A 24876-nucleotide genomic window follows, 5' to 3' on the forward strand; every position below is an offset into this window, starting at 1 on the left:
ATTCATTTACCTTGACAGTGATATTCATAACTATTGACTGAGAGCCGAGCCAGAAGTCAGTCGATGTCTGGGTTGGCCTGTGGAGTCATGGATTCACTGGATCATGGGGTATGGTGCCATCGGTACCTATGCAGGAAGACAAAAGACTGAGTCTTCAGGGCCTTGGTGCTTTCAGTCTTGCTTTATGGATGTGAGATCTGACCAGGGATCTGAGATGGAGACTTAATTCCTTTGGTACCAGGTCTCTTCGAAGAATCCTTGTCTATCGTTGTTCGGACTTTGTGTCCAACAAGCGGTTGTTGAGAGAGACTCAAATGAGATTTGTTACCTGCATAGCCTGTGGGCGTCAGCTGCGGCTGCATGGACATGCAGCTCGTTTTCCTGACGCTGATCCTGCTCACCACATTCTCTCAGCATGGGAGCCTCGTGAGTGGAGGAGACCAATGGGCCAACCGCATGCTTCATTTTTGCAGCAGGTTGATCAGCATCTCAGAGATGGGGATGGGCCAAACATCTACCTGTGGATGGCCAGACAGAGGCCCCTTGGAGTGCTGGCAGAAAGTGGACATGGCGACAAGCTGCTCCGGCACATGCTCCCACACCTGATGGTACCTGACTTGGGGGTTGGAGAGTAGATGATAAATGGGGTTTCTGGGACACCCATTCAAATGAATAGGGGAAAGGGGAAATACTTTCTGACTCAAGCCCCAAAAGCTCAAAATAAGAAACTGATTTTCTCCCCACCTATCCCCTTCCCTCCCATACAAGCAAATGTAAAATTGAGACTGATTTTCTCCCGACCTATCCCCTTCCCTCCCATACAAGCGAATGTAAAATTGAGACTATGAAAGATTGAGACTTACTGATTAAAGCACTTCTTCCCTTTCATATTTTCATTCCACTCAGAGAGCGAACCAACAAATATTTGTACATGTTCTACTTTTGGGAATAACTTAATTTTTTTTTAACATTCATGTCCATCGAGTATATTCACTTTATCTCTTAAAGCACGAAAGAAAGGGAAGTTCACTATCCCTCCTTCGGTTCTGTAAAATGGCGAAGTGCCTTTAAGAGCACAGTCATGCTGTGAAAATGAGGAAGTATTCTTTGCCCATGTCTCTCATGGTTATGTCTTAAATCATCAGAACACCAACAGAACAAAGTTTAGCGAAAAGCAAGCAAAAACAGCTTTTCAATGTAAGTTTTCTCAAAATCATTCAAAGTAAGCTGTTTCATTATCGTGTTAAAATGAGTCGGTCTGAAGTCAGCCAAGCTGCCTCGCCCGAACCAAGCCAAAAAAATTCTGAAGTCATTTCCTATGTGGGACACACCCCGAAAAAACCCATTGTTTTCACATTTCATTGACATCATCAAGTTGTCTATGTAAACAAACTTGTGTGCCGAGTGTGTTTTATTTTGAATATGGAGCGTTCAGATTATTACTAGAACCTTGCAGATCAATTGTTTTCACAAGATGAAAGGTGAGATCCTTGTTTTATATTGGATTTTATAAATTCATTTTTTGTTGTTTTATACAGAATTATATCACTATACAACCAATAATTATTGTATGTCTTTTTCTAACAGGTTTTCCCCAATAAGAACATCGTTGATAACTGATCTGGAACATGAGTTATTTGAATTGCACGACGAATGGCTAAAAATGAATGACTTCCTTGAAGACATTCGATCCATCAGAAGATTGATTGAATGCCATTTTTGTTGGTTGGCAAGAAATTCTCTCACGTCCTCTGACTTTGAATGAGTCGAGTCAAAGGTGAGAAATTATCCCTCTGTCTCTCTGTGTGTCTTTATGTCTTTGTCTCTCTCCCTCTGTCTGTGTGTGTGTGTGTGTGTGTGTGTGTGTGTGTGTGTGTGTGTGTGTGTGTGTGTGTGTGTGTGTGTGTGTGTGTGTGTGTGTGTGTGTGTGTGTGTGTGTGTGTGTGTGTCTGACTCATTATTATTATTATTTTTTCAGTTTAAACACCTGTTTGGATGAACCAAACACACAACTTGATCTTATGGAGGAATCTGACATGACACTCTATCTTCTGGAGGTAAATGTTATATATATATATATATATATATATATATATATATATATATATATATATATATATATATATATATATATATATATATATATATATATATATATTTTTTATTAATATCATAAAATAATCATCTTTATATACCCTAATTGTTCTTCACTCTTTGTTTTGAACAGAATATGTTGATCGAGTTTCAAAACCAAAACAAACCATCAGACTGCTGCGAAAGAAGATTTTGTTTAATGTTTTTACTTTTGTTTAATTGTATATGCTTCCCTTATAATTATCTGATTTTGAATTACAAGAAAATAATAAAGGAGATGTAAAAAGGGGGGGGGGGAGTCGGTGGAGAGTCCCGACATAGAAGAGTTACGACATGACTAGTCCGGAAAAAAGTGGTCACGTGGTCTGTGGACGCCATGTTGTTTCCGGCTTTCTCGGCATGTTTTACACTTTGCGTTTGTTTACATCGAAGATCACTATTTTTATGTTGTCTACATTTGCTAATTTCTTGAAAGATGACGAGTTACTGTGCCTTTGGGTGCAGTTATCAGTCGGAGAAGGGATTTCACATGTACAGATTCCTGAGAAATCCTGAAAGAAGGAAACTGTGGGTGAATAGAGCCCTTATTTTAGCCATTTTCTGTTCCAGTACTGAATGTGGTTCGTTTGATCAGAATATTTACTGGAAAGTAAGCATTGAAGAGTACATGTATTTATTTAGTTGGAAGAATTTAAGAGTGAATGAAATATTTTGATGTTGCAAATTTGAAGTGGTAAAGCTGATTCATTCACCCTTTTGGAAATTTCTTTTTCTGGACGGAATGAATATAAATAACTTGTCAAAATAACTCTCACTCAGAAGAAAAAAAAAAAGATTTTATATGTTGTCGGGTGCTCTTGACCTAAAATGGACATGACTGTCATGGACACTGATTTTATGCAGTGCAAATCATTACAAAAATCATGGGGGCTCTGTGTTTTCATTTATGGGGTCACTTGTTAGAATATCGGGGCTAAATTTGGCCAGAGCCTTCGTTTATTTTTTCGCTGCACTCACTTTTGAGCAATACAAGTGTAAATATGTAAATTTCATAGAGTTTTAAGTACTTTGTAGTTTGTATCATAATTGCCTTTTTAAAAATTTTCTATTCACGTTTTTATGATTTGGAATATGTGTAGTTTGATGTACACTATTAAAGGTACTATTTAACTTTTGAAAATGCATATTGAAAAATCATTCGGAAAGGTTATGGGAAGCAAGATTATATGGATGGCGACTATGGTCTGGAATTCCTTTGAAATTACTCCTCCAGTTATGAAAATATCTATGATTTTACAACTGTTCGTACCGTCGTACGAATTGAATTCTTATTGAAAATCAACATTAATTTTTCACCTTTTTTCAATACTAAACGTTCATTTTCCTTAAAACTCTCATGGATGTTTTTTCTTGCATTCCAAGACAAATCGATAAACAATTCCACTACTTTCACGACCATGTGAAATTGTTAAATAGTACCTAAAATGTCTCATTTGTGATGATTTTATAGCCCATGTACAATAAGGCTCAAATCTACTCGAAAATGGAGTCATAAGAAAATATGAGTTGAAAAATATTTTTTTACACCTGGCGACATTACAACTTGGCTTACATTAATTTGTCTTGATTCTTGACAAATCTTTACACCGTGGATTTCAAGTAAATTACTTTTCATTGAAGTTTTCTATATCCAAAAGACAAACAGGCTCATGCTGCATTGTTATTGTGGCGTTAAAGGCAAGCTTCTTGTTGATTTGATGGGATTGAATTGTTGTGTGTGTGTGTGTGTGTGTGTGTGTGTGTGTGTGTGTGTGTGTGTGTGTGTGTGTGTGTGTGTGTGTGTGTGTGTGTGTGTGTGTGTGTGTGTGTGTGTGTGTGTACACACAACAATTTACCTTTGCATGTATAAGACATCATAGTAAGGTAGACCAGCAAATTAGAGAAGGAGAGAGACAGACAGACAGACAGACACAGACAGACAGACAGAAAAATAATTTAATAAAAGCATTGTGAGTTGCAATGAATTATGTTGACCAAGGGAATGTGGAGAAACAGGATTCTATGTAAAAATTACATACTTGCATGGTGGTTGAATGATCATGATTCAAAGAAAAATACTCGTAGTTTTCCAGTTTAGTCTATATCATTTTCCCTTTATTTATTTTTTCTGATATACCTGCACTCTACCCTGCATTTCCATCCTCTTGAACGCTCTTTTCTGTCCCTTCTTTGTTCGTTTTTCTTCTCACTTCTTGATAAAACATGTTTAAACAATGATTATTGCAATAATTAACAAAATCATCAGAGTCTAGATATTGGATGAAATTGTATTAAAAGAGAGGGACACAGGGCAGGTCATGAATTGCACAACATAGCACAATATACACGCTGTAGTGGGCAGTGCGCTTGTGCATGGCACAAGCAATGGAAACAAAATGGCGTCAAATTCCCGGTTGTCATAACTCTTTCTATGTTGGGACTCGAGGTATGTGCGCACCCCAAACGATCCACCACCCCCCTCATCCCTCTCCCCTCCCCTCCCCGTGTGTGTGGGGGGAAGGGTGGGGTGTGGGATGAGGGAGGTGGTGGGTCAAAGGTGGGGTGCACAGGGTGGAGCTTGTGTTGGTGGGGCTTGTGTGGGTGGGTGGAGCTTGTGTGGGTGAGGTCTGCATGGATGTGGCTTGTGTGGGTGGGGCTTGTGTGGGTGGAGCAATTTTTTTAATTAAATAAACATGTGTGTGGGAACTAATAAACTAATCACTAATTATGTGGATATGGTGGATGTGGCTTATGTGGCTGGAGCTTGTGTGGATGTGGCTTGTGTGGGTGGAGTCAAAAAGGGGTGGAGTTAAAAAAAGGGGTGAAGTCATAAAAAATATTTTTCAATTTATCTTTGTCTTTTGTAATTCCTGTGAATAAAATGAACCTAAAATCTCTTCCCCCTTTAAATCACATAATTTGTTAGTCCAAGGAACTGTTCCGACGACATCAACATTTTAAAAAAATTCATTTGTCCATCGCTTGGTATAACCTTTTCCAAAATGAGATTTCCACCTGTATATTCTTATTATATCACCAACTTTGAACTGAGACTTTCTGACATTAATCTCTTTTCCATATTTTAATTTTGTAAATATTTCTGATTCGCTTCATTTTAGTTGAGGTATGAATCGTGGCGTACTTATGTACAATATCTTGAATTAAAGATAACCATTGTTGAGAACCGAGTTGAGTGAATTTTTTATATAGTCTCTCTTTTAAAGTGCGATTAAAACGCTCAATAACAACCGCTTTTCCTTCATTAAAGGTGCTGTACAATGTAATGTTGTAATTTTATAGAAAATTCATCAATGTTTTGTTGTAGAACTCTGTACCCTCATCAGTCCACAATTTTTTTAGGTTTTCTCTTGCTTTTATTGAACTCGTGCGGGCCCGTATGTGCAAAAAAAGAAAAAGAAAAAAAAAGAACAACAATTGAGACATCAATCGTGACGTCATAGCACCGTGTCCTGTCATTGGTTTGGTAAATAAATGGCCATAACTTGAGAATCACTTGTCTGATTAATATCAAACCTTGAAAAGGCACATACTCAGGTCCCCAGCAATATACCTTGCAAGTTTCAATTACATCAGACCAGTGGTTGTCGAGAAACAGCGGTCACAGACAGACAGACAGACAGACAGACACAGAGATTGCTGGAATTATAGATAGATATCTGGTGGAAAGCTAACATAAGAGTATTACCTGTTTTGTTTTTCAAAGGGACAACCCATGCATATCTACTCCTCAAATCAATAATGGTTAAAGCATACTTGTGTTCCTTATCATAATTGAGTTCAATTAAATCACTGGATCAGATATAATCAACTTCCTTGGAATAAACCTTCCTTCAAGGAAACTTTGTGATTATTGGTTTATTTAATTCATCAGCTAATTGCTCTTCAATATTAATGACATTAGAGCCGATAAGATAAGAATACCCTAGTAGATGTAATTCCCCTGGTATTGCAGTTGTCATAAATTTACTGTCTGATAAAAACTTTTGCATATCTCCCCCTCGTTTGTGTTTGGTGATGAATTCACTCTTTTTTGAGCCACACACTGAACATGTACCTTTTTGGATAACCCTATTGTTTTTACTTTTAACATACGACATATTTTTATTCTTGGTTTTCTTTTTACATTTGAGACACTAACTCATTCATTTATGTGAAAAATTCCGACAGAGTGTGAAAACCTTTTTAGTTTCCAACATGCACATTTGAATCTTAATTTTAAAAACATAAACAATCCTTAGAAATGTCTTCACTCTCTCCTCCATTTATTTAAGAAAAAAATGTAAAACTTTAATCAAAGTCAATTACAACAACATCATCAATAATATAATCTTTTCCTTCTTTCTCTTCTTTATCTCCACTTTCTCGTTGAAATCTTCTCCCTGAAACCGATGTTAATAGTCTTGATGCATATATTTCAAATAGACTTGCCAATTCTTTGTTTTCCTCCTCGGTGCGTTGAGATTGATTTATTTTCTGTATTACCTTTGATCTTTTTAAAATCTCACTGGTTTTCAAATTTTTATATTTATTTATTCTCTCTTTCTTCCCTCTCCCTCTCCTCCTTCTCTCTCTTCTCTCTCTTCTCTCTCTTCTCTCTCTTCTCCCTCTCCTCCTCTCTCTTCTCCCTCTCCTCCCTCTCTTCCTTCTCTTTTGTCTCACTTTCTTCAACTCCTTCCTCATCCCTTACTATCCTTGAACCACTTTCACCCCATAGAATCTCATACATATCTTCATCTGGATTCTGCGATACTCTTGAATGCACAATTATTTTTCTCATAATAGGAAACCAGTAAGATTTGTTGATGATTTCTAAAAGACTTTTGTATTTCATCGCCTTTAGAAGTTCATTTTTATTTAATATTTTAATCAAATCTCTATTCGTGGGGTTTTTAACATCAGTATAAGGCCAGTTCTTAATTGAAAGTCTGTGTGTATGTTCCAATTCATATGGAATTTAAAATCGAACACCCTTTTCTTGTCAGTATACTTGAATGCAAAAATTATAATTTTCTTTAAGCCTTCTTGCTGTCATTTATATATAAGAAGTATATGACAGATTAATATGATGACACGTAATACTGTTGTGGGCCGGGGATTCGGTGGCGAGGACGACCGCTAGACGGAGCAGTCGGGCCGTCTCCCACTGAACACCGGAATCGAAAGGTCGTCACCCCGGATAACTCCAGAGTCGACGGGTCACTTAAAGGACCGTGGTCGCAAATATTTCGACAGCATGAGGTAGGGTCCACTTGTCTATTCCAATTTACCTAAGTACTCACGCCCTCTAGCTACCGGGGAAGCCACACCCTCGGCCGACTCTGTCCGAACCGAGTTGCTTGTACCAACGCGGGTCCGGCGTAACCGAGCGGGAATTACCAGAGCCGCGCCGATCCCAATGACAACTTACGGCACAAACTGCCTTCCAAATTCTCAAGCCCGAACCATGCTCGGCCAATGAAAGAAAACGTGGACAACGAACTGGAACATTTAACGGGATTTATTTTCCAATAATTGGGAAGGGAGACACAGAGCAGAGTTATCACGAATATGCAGGCAATGTGCAATGAGCAATCAACACTTGTACAATTTCTACTTGTAGGACGGTGCCACCACAGACACACACACACCAAAACAAAATGGACCCGGATTGTCTTTATTTTGACCCTCACAGCCAACGGGATAGACAGGCTGGAGGTCAGAGTTGGGTCGGAACCTGGCCGCGTTCGCATGGCTTGCCGACCTGCCCTTGTGGAGCTCGGGATTCTTGTGGAATGACTTGGGAAGATTGGATGCTCCAACCACCACGGTAGGACTCGAACCCACACAGACAACCTCGCACCAAGGAACCAAGACGAAGCGGTAGACGCCAGCCAGCACCAAGACGAAAGATGGCCAGCAGACCAGACGAGATGACCCAGACGGATCGCACCGACCATTATTCAACCCCTCCTGCGAAGTGGGAGGGATCCGTCCTGAGGTAACTCTGCCTCCCATTGGATGGGTGGCGTGTCGGTGGCCCACCCCGCGAAGCGGCTCTGTAGTTTTTTTCTGGCATTCTGGCTTCCCATTGGCTGGAGCGCCTCGGCTTTGCTCGCTCTTTGTCCATTGGCTGGAGGAAACACTCCCTGCCCTTCTTCGGAGCGGAGCCTCGATCTGAGGCGATGGAGGCTCCGCCTACGCCCCCAGCCAAAAACACGTGGACAATGGAGTCGGTGAGGCAATTTTTAGGCGATATGCATTAGCGGAGATATTTTGATGTCATAACTTTTTTTCTAGGAGGAATTTTCAAAATCGGCGATGGTTAATGTCTGCGCAGGGTATTTTTACATATATATGCCAAGTTTCAGGAAGTTTCGATGAAAACTGGAGGCTGTGAAACAAAAAAGTCCACAAGAAGAAGATGAAGAACAATATTGTGAGTAAGCCTGAGAGATCCTCCACGAGGATCTAAAAATTCTTATGGATTTGACCCCGCTCACTGTTCCACAGCCCCGGGTTTGTCTTGGAGTGCTTTGTTAAAAATGACAAAACAATTTGGAATTAATCAGTGATTTAGATATGCTTTTAATGATAGAGAAGGCTAAAAGACGAGGAATATCTCAAGTATGTTCCAAGAGATATGCCAAAGCAAATAACAAATATCTTCCTGATTATAATAAGAATGAGCACAACTCTTACCTGATGTGTTATGATGCTAAGAATTTGTATGGGTGGGCTATGTCTCAATCTTTACCTTATGGAAAACTTAAATGGGTTAAAGAAAAACATCATGAAAAAGTTTTACAAGAGACATTGTTGTCTCCTCTCAAAAAGAATTGGATGAAGCTGAAGTTGGATATTATTTTGAGGTTGATTTAAAATATCCAGAAGAACTTCATCACAAACATAAAAACCTTCCTTATGCCCCTGATAAAGAAAGTCCAAGAAAAGAATAGTTGAGTGATTACCAACAGTCATTTAATATGAAAGGTAAATCTACAGAAAAACTACTTACTACATTTAATGATAAAGAAAGTTATGTTTTGCATCAAAGGAACTTGAGACAATATTTATCTGCTGGGTTGAGAGTGAGGAAAATTCATCGGATTGTGAAAATCAAACAATGTCATTGGTTAAACAAGTATATCGATTTTAATGCAAAAAGGAAATCAGAAGCAAAAACTGATTTTGAGGACTTTTATAAATTAATGAATAATGCTGTATTTGGAAAGACTATGGAAAATGTAAGGAATTGACAAAACATAAGACTTGCTACATCTTGGAAACAGGCTTCAAAGTTAATTAATAGACCAAGTTTTGAGTGAGCGGAGGTGTTTTCAGAGAACTTTTGTGCTATTCATTTGAAAAAAAGAGAGTATTGAATTGGATAAACCTATTTATATGGGAACATCAATTCTTGACTTGTCAAAGGTGTTATATGTATGACTATTACTATAATAATTTAACATCAAAGTATAAGGATAATGTGTCGTTATATGTGGATACAGATAGTTTTATATTAGAAATTAAGACAAGTGATGTATATGAGGATATGATTGATATTATTGATGTATATGATACAAGTAATTATAAGTCAGGTGATGTGTTGTTTTCATCAAAGAATAAAAAGGTTATTGGTAAGTTTAAAGATGAATTGGGTGGGAATGTCATGAGTGAATTTATAGGATTGAGATCAAAGTCTTATGCTTTCATGTATATTGATAATAATAACATTGAAAGGTGTGATAAGAAGCTAAAGGGAATAAAGAAAAATATAATCAAGGAAACAATAAACTTTAAACATTATTACAACTGTTTAACCTTAAAGAAGGAAGAGTACAGAAAAATGAATACAACAAGAAGTTATAAACATCAATTATATACAGAAGAGATAAATAAGAAAGCATAAGGAGCTTTTGATGATAAAATATATATTTTAAAGAATGGAATCGATAGTCTCCCTTATGGTTATAAGTATAAGTGTTAAGATATTGGGTTGGGAATTTTAACGGGCTACCGCCGTCTTTTTACTGATTTATAAATGATAGAACCAAGCAATAACCAAACCAAGGAGTGGAGATTTAATCAGCCTTGGTATTTAAATGGAAAACTTAAAGAATGTGAGAAATATCAAATACGTCTTATTGAAGAAATAACCGGGGTAAAAGTATATCAAACAAATAAGCGGATAAATTTAATTACAAATAAGTTGGAGGACATAAAGAAAAAATTAATATCCTTGAATAGATTGAAAACTTTGATGGTTATCAATTGAACAATGGAAAAACAATTTACCACTATCTCCAAATGATGTGTCTCAGGGGGTGGTCAAATAAGAGCATCAAGAGAAGTTTATCATTTCATTTCTGCTCAACAAAGACACTTAAACCAAGTTCCAAGTTATTCTTTGTGAATAGACTCGATGGAAATGAATGTTGTACGAAAATGAAGTTATTCCCTAAAGTAGAACATGGGCAAATATTCGTTGGTTCGCTCTTTGAGTGGAATTAAAATATAAAAGGGAAGAAGTGCTTTAATCAGTCAGTCTCAATCTTTCATAGTCTCAATTTTACATTTGCTTGTATGGGAGGGAAGGGGATAGGTGGGGAGAAAATCAGTCTCCTATTTTGGGATTTTGGGGGTTGAGTCAGAAAGTTTTTCTTTTTTTTTCCCCCCCATTGCTTTGAATGGTTGTCCCAGAAACCCCATTTATCATCTCCTCCCATGATAACTTACTGTGCTGATGTATTGCGCGAAATTTTGGCTGGATCGCTCAGGTAGTTGTTGAGAAGATGTTTTAGTAAAAATGAGGGATTTGGGGAGGGGCCTTGTGGCCCCATTTCCGGGGGAAATACCTCCATACGAAGCACAACTTGAGGTTCGGGCATGGTTCCGTTGCCTCGTGGCGAGTTTGGTCTGGATCTGTCTGGCCGTTTCTGAGACAAAGATTTTTGAATAAATTTCCAATATTTTGAGTAAAATCCCCATTTTTACCCATTGTATAGGGGGCATGTCCAGATGGAGAGCACGGCCCCATGAGATGTTGCTGTACTGATGCATCGTACAAAATTTGGTCCATATCGTCTGGTAGTTTGTGAGGAGATATTTTAGTCTCATGTAAAAGATACCCCTTTCACCCCCTTTATAGGGGGTGCATCCAGATCCCTTTCACCCCCTTTTTTGGGACCGAATCCAGATGGGGAGCACAACCCCATGAGAGTTTGCTGTTTTGATGTGTCATATCAAATTTGGTCCATATCGGTGGGGTAGTTTGTTCGGAGATGTTTTTGTCAAATGTTAACAGATGGAAGGACTGGCACTCACACACCGGGACCCACTCTTTGAGCTTATTTCAGGGAAATATCCAAAATATATAGTGAATACATTTCTCACATTGAAAAAAAAAGTAATGAAAAAATAATCTTGGAGCTATTTCAGCTCGATATGTACAGATTCTCAACTTATCAAGGGAGGTGAGAAGCGTCCCCTCCCCCTCCCCCCCCCCACCCCTTTATGTGGGACGGTTTCTCTGTGTGCAACTTTAACATGGGGACTGAAAATTCGTTTCTCAGCTTCCACTGGATGAAATTGACTGCACATTTCAGAAGTAAATCCTTTGTACATAGAGGTAATGCGTTCCAAATTTCAGTAACATCCATTTCGGCATTCTTGAGTTTTTAGCGAAAAACCTCGAAATTCACGTTGGTGTCTGTCAGTTTGTCTACCTGAAATGTGTTGGTGCTCATATCTCAAAGGCTATTCATTGAAACCAGCTGAAACTTGGAATATACATTGGACAATATGTGTAATTAATGGCTTTCGAAACAAATGCCACCTAAGTGCCATAGTTTTTGCTTTTTTGGGGGGCGGGGGGTTGACCCCAAAATAGGTATTTGCTTTCTTCTACAAAACCACACAAAAAATTTTGATGAAACTAGACCACAACTTTTATCACCCATGATATTCTTGGGGAACATTCCAGGGGCATAGAAAAGGCCCCTTTATATGGTATGTGCCATGTGGCAAACAATAGAAAAGAAGGGACATTCTATGGCTTGTGGAAAATGCCAGATGATAGGAAATATGGCACAATCAAAAAAATCTTGTGTGCATGCTGTCCTACCCGAGCTGTTCTTTGGAGGAACCAAGCAATGCTCAAGAAATGTTCACATAAAGGGGCACCTTACATATATATATATATATATATATATATATATATATATATATATATATATATATATATTATATTATATTATATATGATATATGTTAAAACCCATCAGTACGTAAAGTTATTTCTACCTTTAAAACGAAAACCCATAAGATAATGTTCATGTGTGTGATTAATTTGTTTAAATAATTGGCACCCCTTTATAGTAACTTTTCTGAAGCAGGTCAAAATGGACGACAGTAAATTTCTTCAAAAATATTCTTCTCCAGACCCACCAGTCAGAATACTACCAATTTAATTTGGGTTACAACATTAGGACAGAGTAGGGATGTTAAATTGCGGAGGTCATGCCGATCACGTGACCGGAATTGTGTCGAAATGGCTGACAGTCAATTTTGGGGAAAATCGCATTAATTCCTTCAAACATCTTCTCCAGACCCACTGGTCAGAATGCGACCAAATTTGGGTTATGCCATCCCCAAAATGAAATTGGCATCTCCAAGGGGGATACATTTATCCCACCCCTGTCAAAAGATTTTGTGTTAATGGTGATTGAATTAATGAAGTTTTAACGTCTGAAATTGAAAAATGATAAATGTATGCTGCATCCTTTTTGAGCATTAACTGGTCTGAAAAAAAACTTGTTCTAACCACACAAACAGCCAAAGATCAGTAAACATGATTTAATAAAATGCAATGGAGTTTGGTTTCACTGGATCCAGATCATGCTGTTCGGTTGTATGAAGTGGATCGGATGGGATTCCACTTATCCGTTATTGTCATGTCACAAAACTGTACGTGACGAAGCAGAGCAAATTAACCAATGAAAACCGACTACGTCATTATCATTACTTTGCTGTATTTGAATCCATCATTAAAAAAAGATATCCATCATTATCATGTCAAACTTTGATTTAAGGGGTAATTATTGGGTAAAATGCCAGGGGCAGAGAAAAAGCCCCTTTGTATGGTATGTGCCATGATGGACGAAGTCATGTGACTGGAACAAACAAACTTTACAATTCTTGTTAACAGTCAGGAGAGGAATGTTGCTGCCAAATTTCAGTCAAATCGGCCCAGTGGTTTGGCCGGACAAGTCGAAATAGAAGACGGACGAACGATGCGCAATGACAATACCTTCCTTATCTGGAAATTAAATTCCAGATTAGCAAAAAAATAGGGGTAATACCCCTGGGTGCTCACGTGGTAGAATAATGATACTGAAGAGGAACTCAACGTGGAACTGAATCAGGAAAATGTACCAATGAACCAATGTTATAGCAAATACGTATTTTGGGGGACAACCCCTCCCCACACCCCGTAAACATCCTTCGACCCCAATTTTTAATGGTTTGAACAAGCTTTGGTACATCACGGGTGATGAAGGTTGTGGTGAAGTTTCATCGGAATTGTGTGTGTGTACTGTAGTTCCTGAGAAGAAAGAAAATACTTATTTTGGGGGAGGAGGGGGAGCCTGTCGACGCAATACCTATTTGGGGGGAAACCTCCCGTGGAAGCCCTTAGGGCCCGATTTTTATTTTTTTTTTTTTTAATAATTTTTATTTATTTATCTATTTTTTTGAATGTCATGAACAAACTTTGGTACCTACTGGGTGATGAAGGTTGTGGTCAAGTTTCATCAAAATCATGCGTGTAGTTTCAGAGAATAAGTTGCAAGTGTTTGTTCGCAGACGGACTGACAGATGGAATGAAGTGCCATCTCATAAACTCCCCGGAACTACGTTCCAGTTGAGCTGAAAATGAAATTGACCTGAGTCTGACCAGTTAATGTCGTAAAAATAATGGAAACAAGTTGACCACAATAATTGCAAACTTGCAACCTCGAGAAAGCCGTGGAAGAAGTAGAAGTAGATCAAATGGAGAAATGAAATTGAAAAATTTACTTGAGTGCAATGGCCTCACGTTTCAGAAGAGAGCAGAATGGACCATGTTGTTGAGGGACGGCTTCATCCTGCAGTGGACTAAATAACCTGGTCAAGTCATCAAGAGTCCATCACAGGAATTTTGATCCGATGACAGTTGTGCTGATTGAAGTTTATAACGAGATATTTTCCCTGTTTTTCTGCTTAACTCTGTTTCTTATATTTATAACTTGATCACCTGATTTACTTTTGTGCTATTTTGCTGTCTTGGCCAAGTTCTAATGTACATAAATTGAAATTATATTGTGAATGACTTGCTTGGGTCTTTATAGGGTATATTCATTTAAAGTTGAATTGGCCTGAAACAGCCTTCCCTTCATCTCTTTGGCAGTGTATGTGAAGCTTACATGTGCATTTCGTTATGGACGTGAGGATCTGGATGTTCTGGGCTTGACATTCAGGAAGGACTTGTATGTGCACACTGTACAAGTGTTCCCCGAGCCCGAACAAGGCGTTTCCAACCCCAGCCTCAGCCGACTGCAGGAACGCCTTATGAAGAAGCTTGGTCAGCATGCTCACCCATTCATTTTTGAGGTGTGTTTGTCTTGTTTGTTATTTGGAGTCCTGAAAGGACATCACAGCACACCGGTTTGTTACCATGCTCTTGCTTCAATTTGAACCAAAACATGTATAAGGAACATAACAAAATAGCTTGCTTCTGATTATGGCATCTGTACCGACGATGACATCCTTTCAAGTTGTCCTTAAAAATGTTGTATGGTTTAACTTAAGAGTGGCCACACATACACATACACATACACATACACATACACATACACATACACATACACATACACATACATATATATATATATATATATATATATATATATATATATATATATATATATATATATATTGTTATGAATTCTGGCCCATCTGGCGTGCGAGCGATTGCGTAACTCCAATCGCAACCGCGTCGCCCACCGGATGGACAGTTCAGTCGTGACCCTCCTGGAACTACTGCCAGGAGCCAGTCACGGGTGGGGGTTTAACCTCACCACGATCGTGCCAATTGCCCACCCGTGCAGGAAAAGGGTTGCTCGCCAAATTCGACCTACCTAAGTACCTGCGCGAGTCGTCGACCGGGCGATCGTACCTCGCCGCAGGTCGGCCTAGGACACGAACTGCTTTAGCGGTCCGTTCCGTGCTACAGTGATAACCGAGCGGTGTTATCGCCGACCTCGACGGATGTGATTCTCTTCTTCACTCGGGTGTTCAAAACCCACTACTAATCTATTCCGCGATTCAAGATAGCACTTTCAAAAGGGAAAAAAGACGATGAACGGAATACATTTCACACAAGGACATTTATTTAAACAGCACACGTATATACAGCCAAGGCAGTCATGCAATGTACAGGCACATAGAAGCAAAAGCAATACCACCGACTACGATTATTATTTACAAGCACAGTCACTTACACAGTTTCTACTTGGCAGGACACGGCGCCACAGCATTCATCCAAAAGCAAGAAATGGCCACCCTCACAGACAAGGGTGGCAGACAGGGTCCGTGGACTGAATAGCGTGGAACCTGGTCGATCGGCCAGGCCCACGAGACCGAAGGGTCTTACCCGCGCCCTCGTGGCGCGATGGTGGGCAGGTGGCTACGTCGACTCCCCACGGCCTTGCGTAGCTGCGCCTGACCTCGGGCCCCTGGCGTGGTCAGCGAGCTCTCTCCAGCGTTGCTGCTGGTGCTTTCACGACCCACGACCAAACAAGAAAAGACTGAAGGGCAGAAGGGGCTTCAGGACCAGAGAGAGAACGGATGATGGACCACAGGACGAGAGCTCATGGACCAGAGAGAGAACGGACCTCGTGCGCGTCCTCCTTTAATAATCTGAGGCTCCGCCCTTCGCCCCACCCCGCTTTTGGCTCCACCTCCCTTTCGGAAGCTTCCCAAAAAGGGGCGTTCCCTCACCCCGACCGCCTCACGCTGTTCATCCACCAATCGGTGGCGAGCTGCCCTCCCCCTGCCTCCGTCACACTCCTCGGAGAAACAGGTGGGAAAAATCCGCGTGCCCATCGGAACTCTTTTGGTTTCCTTTTTCGTTCGACGGTTTTCAACACGGCTTGTTGCTTGCGTGGAGGTTTGTTCAAAATAACAATAGAAAAAGAAAAACGGCTATCTCAAAGAGTCGCAGCCCGGTGAACACGAAGAATATCCTTTAAACAACGGTGGGGACCTATCTGAACATAAACTTAGCGTCATAACTGATCTAAGGACCTTTTTGGTGTATTGCGAATTTCCACAGCCGTAACAATATATACACTACTGGTCGAAAGTTTGAGAACACCCTCATTTTTCCAGTTGGTACTCAAATTTAAGCAGTTTAATGTTTCAATGTACAGTAATCCCCCATTTATCGCGGGGGTTACGTTCCAACCCCCCCCCCCCATGATAAGTGAAAATCCGCGAAGTAGCGACCATATGTTTATTTTATTATTTATATATATTGTTGTGGTTACCAAATTCGCAAACCACCATTCAGGTCCCTTAGGTGAGATATCTCCGTAAGTATATGTGTAGTTAGGCCCAAACCCGTTGTCTAGTGGGAATACATGTCATTCATGCGTGCTGCGACTCTTCAGGATAGCCGTTTTTCTTTTACTATCTTTATTTTGGACCAACCGCCATTGTTACCACCGCCAACCGCGTCTCAACAGTCGTCACAACATCAACCACCCACCACAACGCCGCTTCACCACAACAGCCACGACCTTTCCCGTCACACCTCGCAACCGTCGCATCGCCACCGTTCTTGCGCCGCTTGTGGGTACCGGTATTGGACTCGTGCAGGGCGCGCGCCGAACAGCGTGTACAAAACCACGGATTTTCCGCTCCAAAAACGGATCAAAAACGACACACGCCCACTTTTGTTCCGTCCAATCGGTGAGCGAGGGGCGATTTGGCCCCGCCTCCAGGGCGTTGGAGGGCGGTCGCTATATGCAAATTCATGGATCAAAATGCATTCACGCCCACTTTTTCTCGGGCCAATGGGGAGCGAGGTGAAAGGTCGAAGGCAGGGGGTCAAAGGCGAAGCCACGGGGCTGATATAAGCGGCTGCGTTCCTCAGAAAAGAGTCGTTGGTCGTCGTCGTCGTCGTGTGCGTTGGAGTCGGAGCGAAGAGGACGGAGCTGTGGAGAGGCGGCGAAGGCAGACGAGGGGTGCTCGCGTCGTGCCGGGAGCTGCACACCAGGGAGGCCGACGGCGCGACCTGGTCGAGGTGGAGACGCTCGTCGCGGGACTCGAGACAGAGTAAAAATCCTCCTTTCCCCGAGCATCAGCAACCCCCTCCTGTTTCCCCCCCGCGCTGAGATAGTGCGACCATGGGGGCCCCTTTTCCCACCCCCTACCAGACACTGTCCGCGAGGCCTGCGGAGTTGAGGCACCATCCCCGCTCCGCGTCTCATCACCAGACGGGTAGGCCCGACCCGGTCACGGCCTCAGGCCCGCCTCATCCTTGAGGGTGTTCTTTTTCTTGGTTTTGGGTATGTGTTGTCGGCGCCGTCTGTGAAGTAGAATTGTATAAGTGTTGCCGTGTGCTCGGTAGTCGGATAGCTCTGCATTGTGTCTTCGCTTTTACATTTGCTTTTTGTGTAAAATTGCATTGTGTTTCTTTTCCTTTTCTATGTGCTTTTGGTGGAATTGTATATGTGTGCTTTCCGTTCATCGCGAATAAATGTGCTTTATGTTGAACTGCTTTCCCGCTTCGCTTCGTCATTTCTCTCATTGAATCCTTATCTTGCTTCACGTAAAGGGTTGATAGTGGGCTGAATACGCCCGATAATTAATCGAACCGTCGAGGCCGACGATAACACCGCTCGGTTATCCCGATAGTACGGAACGGGTCGCTTAAGTGGCCCGTGTCCGAAGTCGACCTGCGGCGAGGTGCGATCGCCCGGTCTACCCTCCGTGTGGGTACTTAGGTAGGTCGAATTTGGCGAGCAACCCTATCCCACGCGGGGGCCGATTGGCTCGATCGCGGTGAGACCGAAAGGTCCACCCGTGACTGGTTCCCGGCGTTAGTCCGAGAGGGTCACGACTGGATTGTCCATCCTGTGGGCGACGTGCCGCGATTCGAGTTACGTGGCCGTCAGCACGCCGGTGGGCGCGAATCCGTAACACTGGTGTCAGAAGTGGGATACAAATCCATCGCCCTCCTCGCGGCACTGGTATCGGAGAACAGGAAAACGGGCTCTCCTGTCTCCAGCTAAATTCACGGGAATCGGTCCAGGGGTGAGAGAAGCGACCCCCGATTCCCTCCAAATTACGAGCGAGCGAAATTAACCCTTCACGAGAAGCAAGATGGCGTCTCAAGGCGAGCGGGTGCCGGGTGGATTAGGTATGTGTAATAGTAATGTAGAATCCATGGCTCAGGACGAGATCACCGTGCAAGAGAAACCCGTACCAGAAGGTTGGGAAAGGCATCGATGCCGTTCATCTGGTCGGTTTTTTTATTATAACTCCACCACTAAATGTAGTCAGTGGGAGTGGCCAGGGCAGGTGACAATGCGGCATGTTATGGAACTCGCGCAGAGCATAATTGACGAAATGAAAGAAAGGAACAATGAAATGAAGAGAAATACGCAACAAATGGAAAATAAAAAAATGGATGGAAACGCACTCGAAGCGAAAAACCAAATGAAAGAAATGCGGGGTGAGATGCAGAGCATGGGCATAGGCCTGCAGGCAGGCATTATGGCAATGGCGAGGAGCGAAACGCGGACCACGGGTGAGAAAATTGCGCTGCCACGTGCTGGGACGAACGAGCTGGGGGGGAGTGCAACGGCTGTCAGGCCCGCGGTCGGGGCGGGCGAGAAAATAATTCGGGAGACGTGTAAGACGAGACACGAGGTAAAGAAGGTATTAGAAAAATTAAAAGAAAGCCAGGAGGAGACAGAGGAGGGATTGAAGATCGAAACGGTGGAGTGTGAGAAAAGACTTCAAGACATGACGAAGAGAGTTGATAAGCTGGGACTGGAGGGAAAAACGGAGACAGAGGAACTGGGAAGACGGGTAGAAAACCACAAGCGCAAGCCGGAAGAACAGTTAGAAGCCAAAGCAAAGTCTGAGTGTGCGGAGATGAGAAAGGAATTGGAAAAGAAAGTTTCTGAGTTACAGAAACACCAAAACAAAGAGAGGGAACTACAAAACGAACTGAGAGTGTTAAAAGAGGAAAGGAAGAGAACGGAAAATGAAACTTTAAGAAACCACACTGTACAGATCGAACAGCTGGAAGCGAAGGCCAGACTTAAGAATGAGGAACAAGAAAGAGTAATGAAGGAAGAACGAATGAGACAGGAGAAATAAATCAGTCAGTTGAAAGAAATGACGAGATTGCAGAAGGAGGAACAAGAAAGACAGTGGAATAGAAAACTGAAAGAGTATGAATTTGAAACTGAACGACAAAAGGAAAAAAATAGGTTTGAATACGAGGAGAAAGTAAAGGAGCAAGGAATGAAGCAGGAAGGAGAAATCAGGAGATTGAAGGACACAACGAGATTGGAGAGGGAAGAACGAGAGGAACAATGGAATAGAAAACAAAAAGAACATGAATCTGAGGTTGACCAATTGAAAGAAAGGCTGGAGTACGAGGAGATAGACAAAGAACAGCAAATGAAACACAAAAAGGAGATTAACCAAATGAAGAAAACCATGAAACTGGATAAGGAAAGACAGGAGAGGAAACTAGGAAGAGTAATGAGACAGCAGTGAATGAAACACAAAATGGAGATGAACCAAATCAAGAAAACCATGAAACTAGAGAAGGAAGGACAGGAGAGGGAACGAGGAAGAGTAATGAGACAGCAGCAAATGAAACACAAAAATGAGATTAACCAAATTAAGCAAACAACGAAACTGGAGAAGGAAGGACAGGAGAGGAAACAAGGAAGAGTAATGAGACAGCAGCAAATGAAACACAAAAGGGAGATTAACCAAATGAAGCAAACAACGAAACTGGAGAAGGAAGGACAGGAGAGGAAACAAGGAAGAGTAATGAGACAACAGCAAATGAAACACAAAAAGGAGATTAACCAAATGAAGAAAACCATGAAACTGGATAAGGAAAGACAGGAGAGGAAACTAGGAAGAGTAATGAGACAGCAGCGAATGAAACACAAAATGGAGATGAACCAAATCAAGAAAACCATGAAACTGGAGAAGGAAGGACAGGAGAGGGAACGAGGAAGAGTAATGAGACAGCAGCAAATGAAACACAAAAAGGAGATTAACCAAATTAAGCAAACAACGAAACTGGAGAAGGAAGGACAGGAGAGGAAACAAGGAAGAGTAATGAGACAACAGCAAATGAAACACAAAAAGGAGATTAACCAAATGAAGAAAACCATGAAACTGGATAAGGAAAGACAGGAGAGGAAACTAGGAAGAGTAATGAGACAGCAGCGAATGAAACACAAAATGGAGATGAACCAAATCAAGAAAACCATGAAACTGGAGAAGGAAGGACAGGAGAGGGAACGAGGAAGAGTAATGAGACAGCAGCAAATGAAACACAAAAAGGAGATTAACCAAATGAAGCAAACAACGAAACTGGAGAAGGAAGGACAGGAGAGGAAACAAGGAAGAGTAATGAGACAACAGCAAATGAAACACAAAAAGGAGATTAACCAAATGAAGAAAACCATGAAACTGGATAAGGAAAGACAGGAGAGGAAACTAGGAAGAGTAATGAGACAGCAGCGAATGAAACACAAAATGGAGATGAACCAAATCAAGAAAACCATGAAACTGGAGAAGGAAGGACAGGAGAGGGAATGAGGAAGAGTAATGAGACAGCAGCAAATGAAACACAAAAAGGAGATTAACCAAATGAAGCAAACAACGAAACTGGAGAAGGAAGGACAGGAGAGGAAACAAGGAAGAGTAATGAGACAGCAGCGAATGAAACACAAAAAGGAGATTAACCAAATGAAGCAAACCATGAAACTGGAGAAGGAAGGACAGGAGAGGAAACGAGGAAGAGTAGTGAGAGAACAGCGAATGAAACACAGGAAGGAAATGAGCCAATTGAAAGAAACTATGAGATTGGAAAACAAAGAGCAGGAGGAACAGTGGGAGAGAAAACAACAACTATATGAGTGTGAAATTGAACAACTAAAACGGAGAGCGAGATTGGAGTCAACGGAGATTGAGGAGCAACGGAGGGAGAACGAACAGCTAATGGGGCTCAGAGAGAAAGAACGACTCAGATGGGAAGGAAAAAGGAACCAGGAAGAGACAGAAAAAAGGAACCAGGAGAGAAAATGTATAGAGACACGGGAGACAGAAAAAATAGAGGAGAGACTGCACGATGAAGACGGGGTGAGTGACGCACACACACACACGGAGGTAGTGGAGGATAATGGGGGTGAGCTCGCGGAGCGTGTGGGGACCCAGTGCGAGCACCTGGATGGCCTCCTCCAGGAACGAGGGGAGGGAGTATGCCCCCTTGAGGCGAGTCACGACCAGGTGAGTTCGGTCGTGCTTTGCGAGGTTGAGAGGAGGAGTGCTGTGGGCAGGTGCACGGAGAGCTTGGGGGTATAGAGGCCCCGGAGACCCTGGTGGGGACACGAATCCCCAGTGTGGTTGTCCCTGTGTGTGTGGTGCAAGGCGTGAGTGCGTCCCCGTGTGTGGAAGCGACCCCGTGTGTGAGTGGTGTGGTGGCGATGGTGCCAGAGTACGTGCTTCCCAGCACGCCGTGTGTGGGTGAGGCACCGTGTGTGAGTGAGGCCGTGTGTGTGGATGGAATGGCCAGTGTGGATGAAACACCGCGGTTGAGTGCCCCCGCGTGTGTGGATGAGGCACCGCGGGTGAGTGCCCCCGCGGGTGTGAGTGGAGTGGTTTGTATGAATGGAGCACCACGTGTGAGTGGTATGGGTTATGCAAGGGAGACCGTGTGTGTGAGAGAGCGGTATGTAAGGGAGATGTCGGTTGGCACGCGGGAGCACGCAGCCGCGTCTCCCGGGGTGAATGTGATGGAATGGACTGTGAGCGTCGTGACACGCAGGTGTGCATGTGTGGAATGGCGACGACGACGACATGTGAGTAAAGAAAGCCGAGCAGCGGCTGTAGTTGTTTCGGGGACCGTGCCGGGTTCACCCAGCAGTGAGCACGAGGTTCGTGCTGTGCAACGCACGAGACCGCCACGTGCTCGCTTGCGAGAGTGAAGTCCCGGTCCGGAAACGCACGCGGTGGATTTGCCGATCCCGCGGACGGACAAAGTTTAGGCAGGATAACGGATTTGGACCGGACGGGTTCTCCACGCGATCGTGTGTGTTAAGCTCCAACGGGCAAAGCACATGTGTTCGCGTGGGGAACCCCTCGAGACGTGGGGCTTGTGTTTTTTGATGCGCACGGTGACGCCATGGCTGCACGTGGGGTTGGAATCCGGCAGGAGGGGTATCCCTGCTGGATGGTACCGTCCAAGGAGGGACGAGGAACACGTGCAGCTGCATGACGTCACGGGCAGGTGCAAAGTGCGCGAGCTCTGAGTTGCCGCGCTGGTGCTGCGCAGGTAAAGAAAAAAAAAAAAAGCAAGCCTCACTTTCGGGTGCACAGGATTCCTGGGCAAGGGGTGGAAGACCCCCTTACCTGGGCACAGGATGGAAACTAGTTAGGGGGAAGGGTTAGCTTAGCTAGACCGACTCCATGGGGCAGGGGTAAGTCCTCATGGAGTCCGTGGAATGGATTAGTTAGAGGGATTGTAGCCAGATTTAGGTTGGGAAATAAAATGATTTTTGATGATTTGGAGACAGAGACAGACTTTGAGTGTGTAGAGTTGACGTAGTTTAGCTACGTAGGTTAAATGGAACGTGCTATAGTTTAAGGGATGACGTGGGAGCACGAGTTAGTTAGGGGATGTAGTTAGGAGGATGGCAGAGTTCAGCGGTGAGTGTGTTGAAGAGTTGTTGGTGAGTGAGTGAGGCCAGCGGGTCTGTGTGTATGGAGCGAATGGGGAATGCATGGTGCGATGAGTGATTGGGGGGAGGAGTGACTCCCGCCCAAGGGACCCCGGGGTCAGTATAAAGTGAGTTAGGGGGTTAGTCAAATTGAAAAATGGAGGTTGTTTTGTTGTTGGTGGGAATGTAGGCTCGAACCCCATTTGGAGGGGTGCAGGAGCCCTGTTGACGGGCTTGGGAGCGTGGCTGCGAAAGGTGAGTATCGCTGAGTGGGTACCCCGGGCACCAGGCTAGTCGGCCGCGGTAGGCCAAGGGCCCATGGGGGGGCCGGGATAGCGTAGTGGGCACGGGTGCGCCTGCTTGGTGCGGGGGCCCGGGGCGCCATTAGCCGCGTGGGCAGTGTTGTGGGCAGGGGTGACCCTCGGAAAGGGGCCCGGGAAGCCAGCCTGCCACGTGTGCGTTTCAGGGGAGGTGCCATGGGGGGCACTCCCCGGTGTTAGGGAGCTGGTAGGCTCGGAGGCAGTGTAGTGCCCGGGGGTGCCATAGCGGGAGATTCGGCAGAGGGTCGTGCCTGCCAAAGGGAGCCACGTGTCCCAGCCATGAGACCGTGTGAGGGCACGGAGAGAAAATTGGGGGGCGAGGCCCGAAATTGTGAGGACACCAACACAGGCGACGGGAATCTGGGTTGTTAGAACCAATAGTTTAAGCGAGAGGCGCTTGTTGAAAGCCCCGGGGTAGTTTAACAGTTAAATGGTTAGGGTAGATTAGGAGATGTACCCCTCCGCACCATCCATCCCCTCGCTGTCGTTGTGGGCCGCTGGACCCACTTGGTGTTAAGATCGCTGAACTCTGGGGAGGCCATTCTGAGGCTTCGTTGGGCCTCGACACAGGACGTTAGCTCTCCCTTATTCCCCTCCGGGAAGGGAACGTAGGGGTTGGGAGTAGGCTAGGTGACAGGATAGGTTAGCCGAACAAGGACGATAAAGGGGGTTAGGGGACGATTTATAGTGGGGAAGTAAAAATAAAAAATAATAAAAAAATAAGTTGGGGCTAAATTGGGGTTTGACAAATTAAGGGAGTGGGTATAGACAATGACAGGCAAAAGCGATAGGTGGGGGGGAGACCGTAGGGTAGGTCCGAGCCCGCCTTCCGAGTGGCCAGCACCACCGCACTCCCACCACCAACCTCCACTGAACGGCAAAGGCTGGCCAGCTTCATCTGCTGGCTGCGTTGCTGCAAGGCAAAGGCCGGCCCACTTCATCGGCAGCTGTTGTTTTGCTGCGAGGCCTGTGCCGGCTGGATCGTCTGCAGCTGCTGTGCTGCAAGGCCTGTGCCGGCCGGATCGTCTGCAGCTGTTTTCTTCAAGGCCTGTGCCGGCCAGTTCATCTGCCGGCTGTGTTTGCCTGCAGCGGCCTTCTTCTGCGGGCTGTGTTTGCCTGCTGCCGTTGCCATGCCATGCCCACTGCCCAGGTTCACCAGCCCCGTTCAATTTTTGCTTTGCCCCCCCCTGTTCATTGCCATGTGCGCCAGGATCAAGGCAACAGTTTGCAAGCTGCAAGAACTGCCCTGTTGGCAGCTACAACACGGGCCTGCAGTGGCGGCCCGTGCACCGTGTTTGTGTCCATCCATCCATTCGTTGTGTTCATTGCGTGTGCCACTTGAGCTGGCACGGAGACTACGTTTGTGCAGCCCATGCACCGTTGTGGTTCACTGCGTTCAGTTCA

The 24876-nt window shown here is 43.6% G+C and overlaps 1 protein-coding gene across 15 annotated transcripts in view; it reads left to right on the forward strand.

Annotated features, from left to right (window-relative positions):
• Positions 1-24876, forward strand: part of LOC147009667 (beta-arrestin-1-like) — a 113673-nt gene that overhangs the window by 27198 nt on the left and 61599 nt on the right. For all 15 annotated transcript variants that reach the window (XR_015052726.1, XR_015052727.1, XM_085861131.1 and 12 more), the window contains one exon: positions 14578-14780. Coding sequence is in view for 13 of the 15 variants with exons in the window: in XM_085861131.1 (XP_085717257.1) it covers positions 14578-14780 (203 nt within the window). In the remaining 2 variants the exon portion in view is untranslated. The remainder of the gene's footprint in view (positions 1-14577; positions 14781-24876) is intronic.

Source organism: Eptatretus burgeri, chromosome 17, assembly GCF_056783735.1.
Source record: "Eptatretus burgeri isolate ZD-2024b chromosome 17, Ebu_testis_v1, whole genome shotgun sequence".
NCBI lineage: Eukaryota > Metazoa > Chordata > Myxini > Myxiniformes > Myxinidae > Eptatretus > Eptatretus burgeri.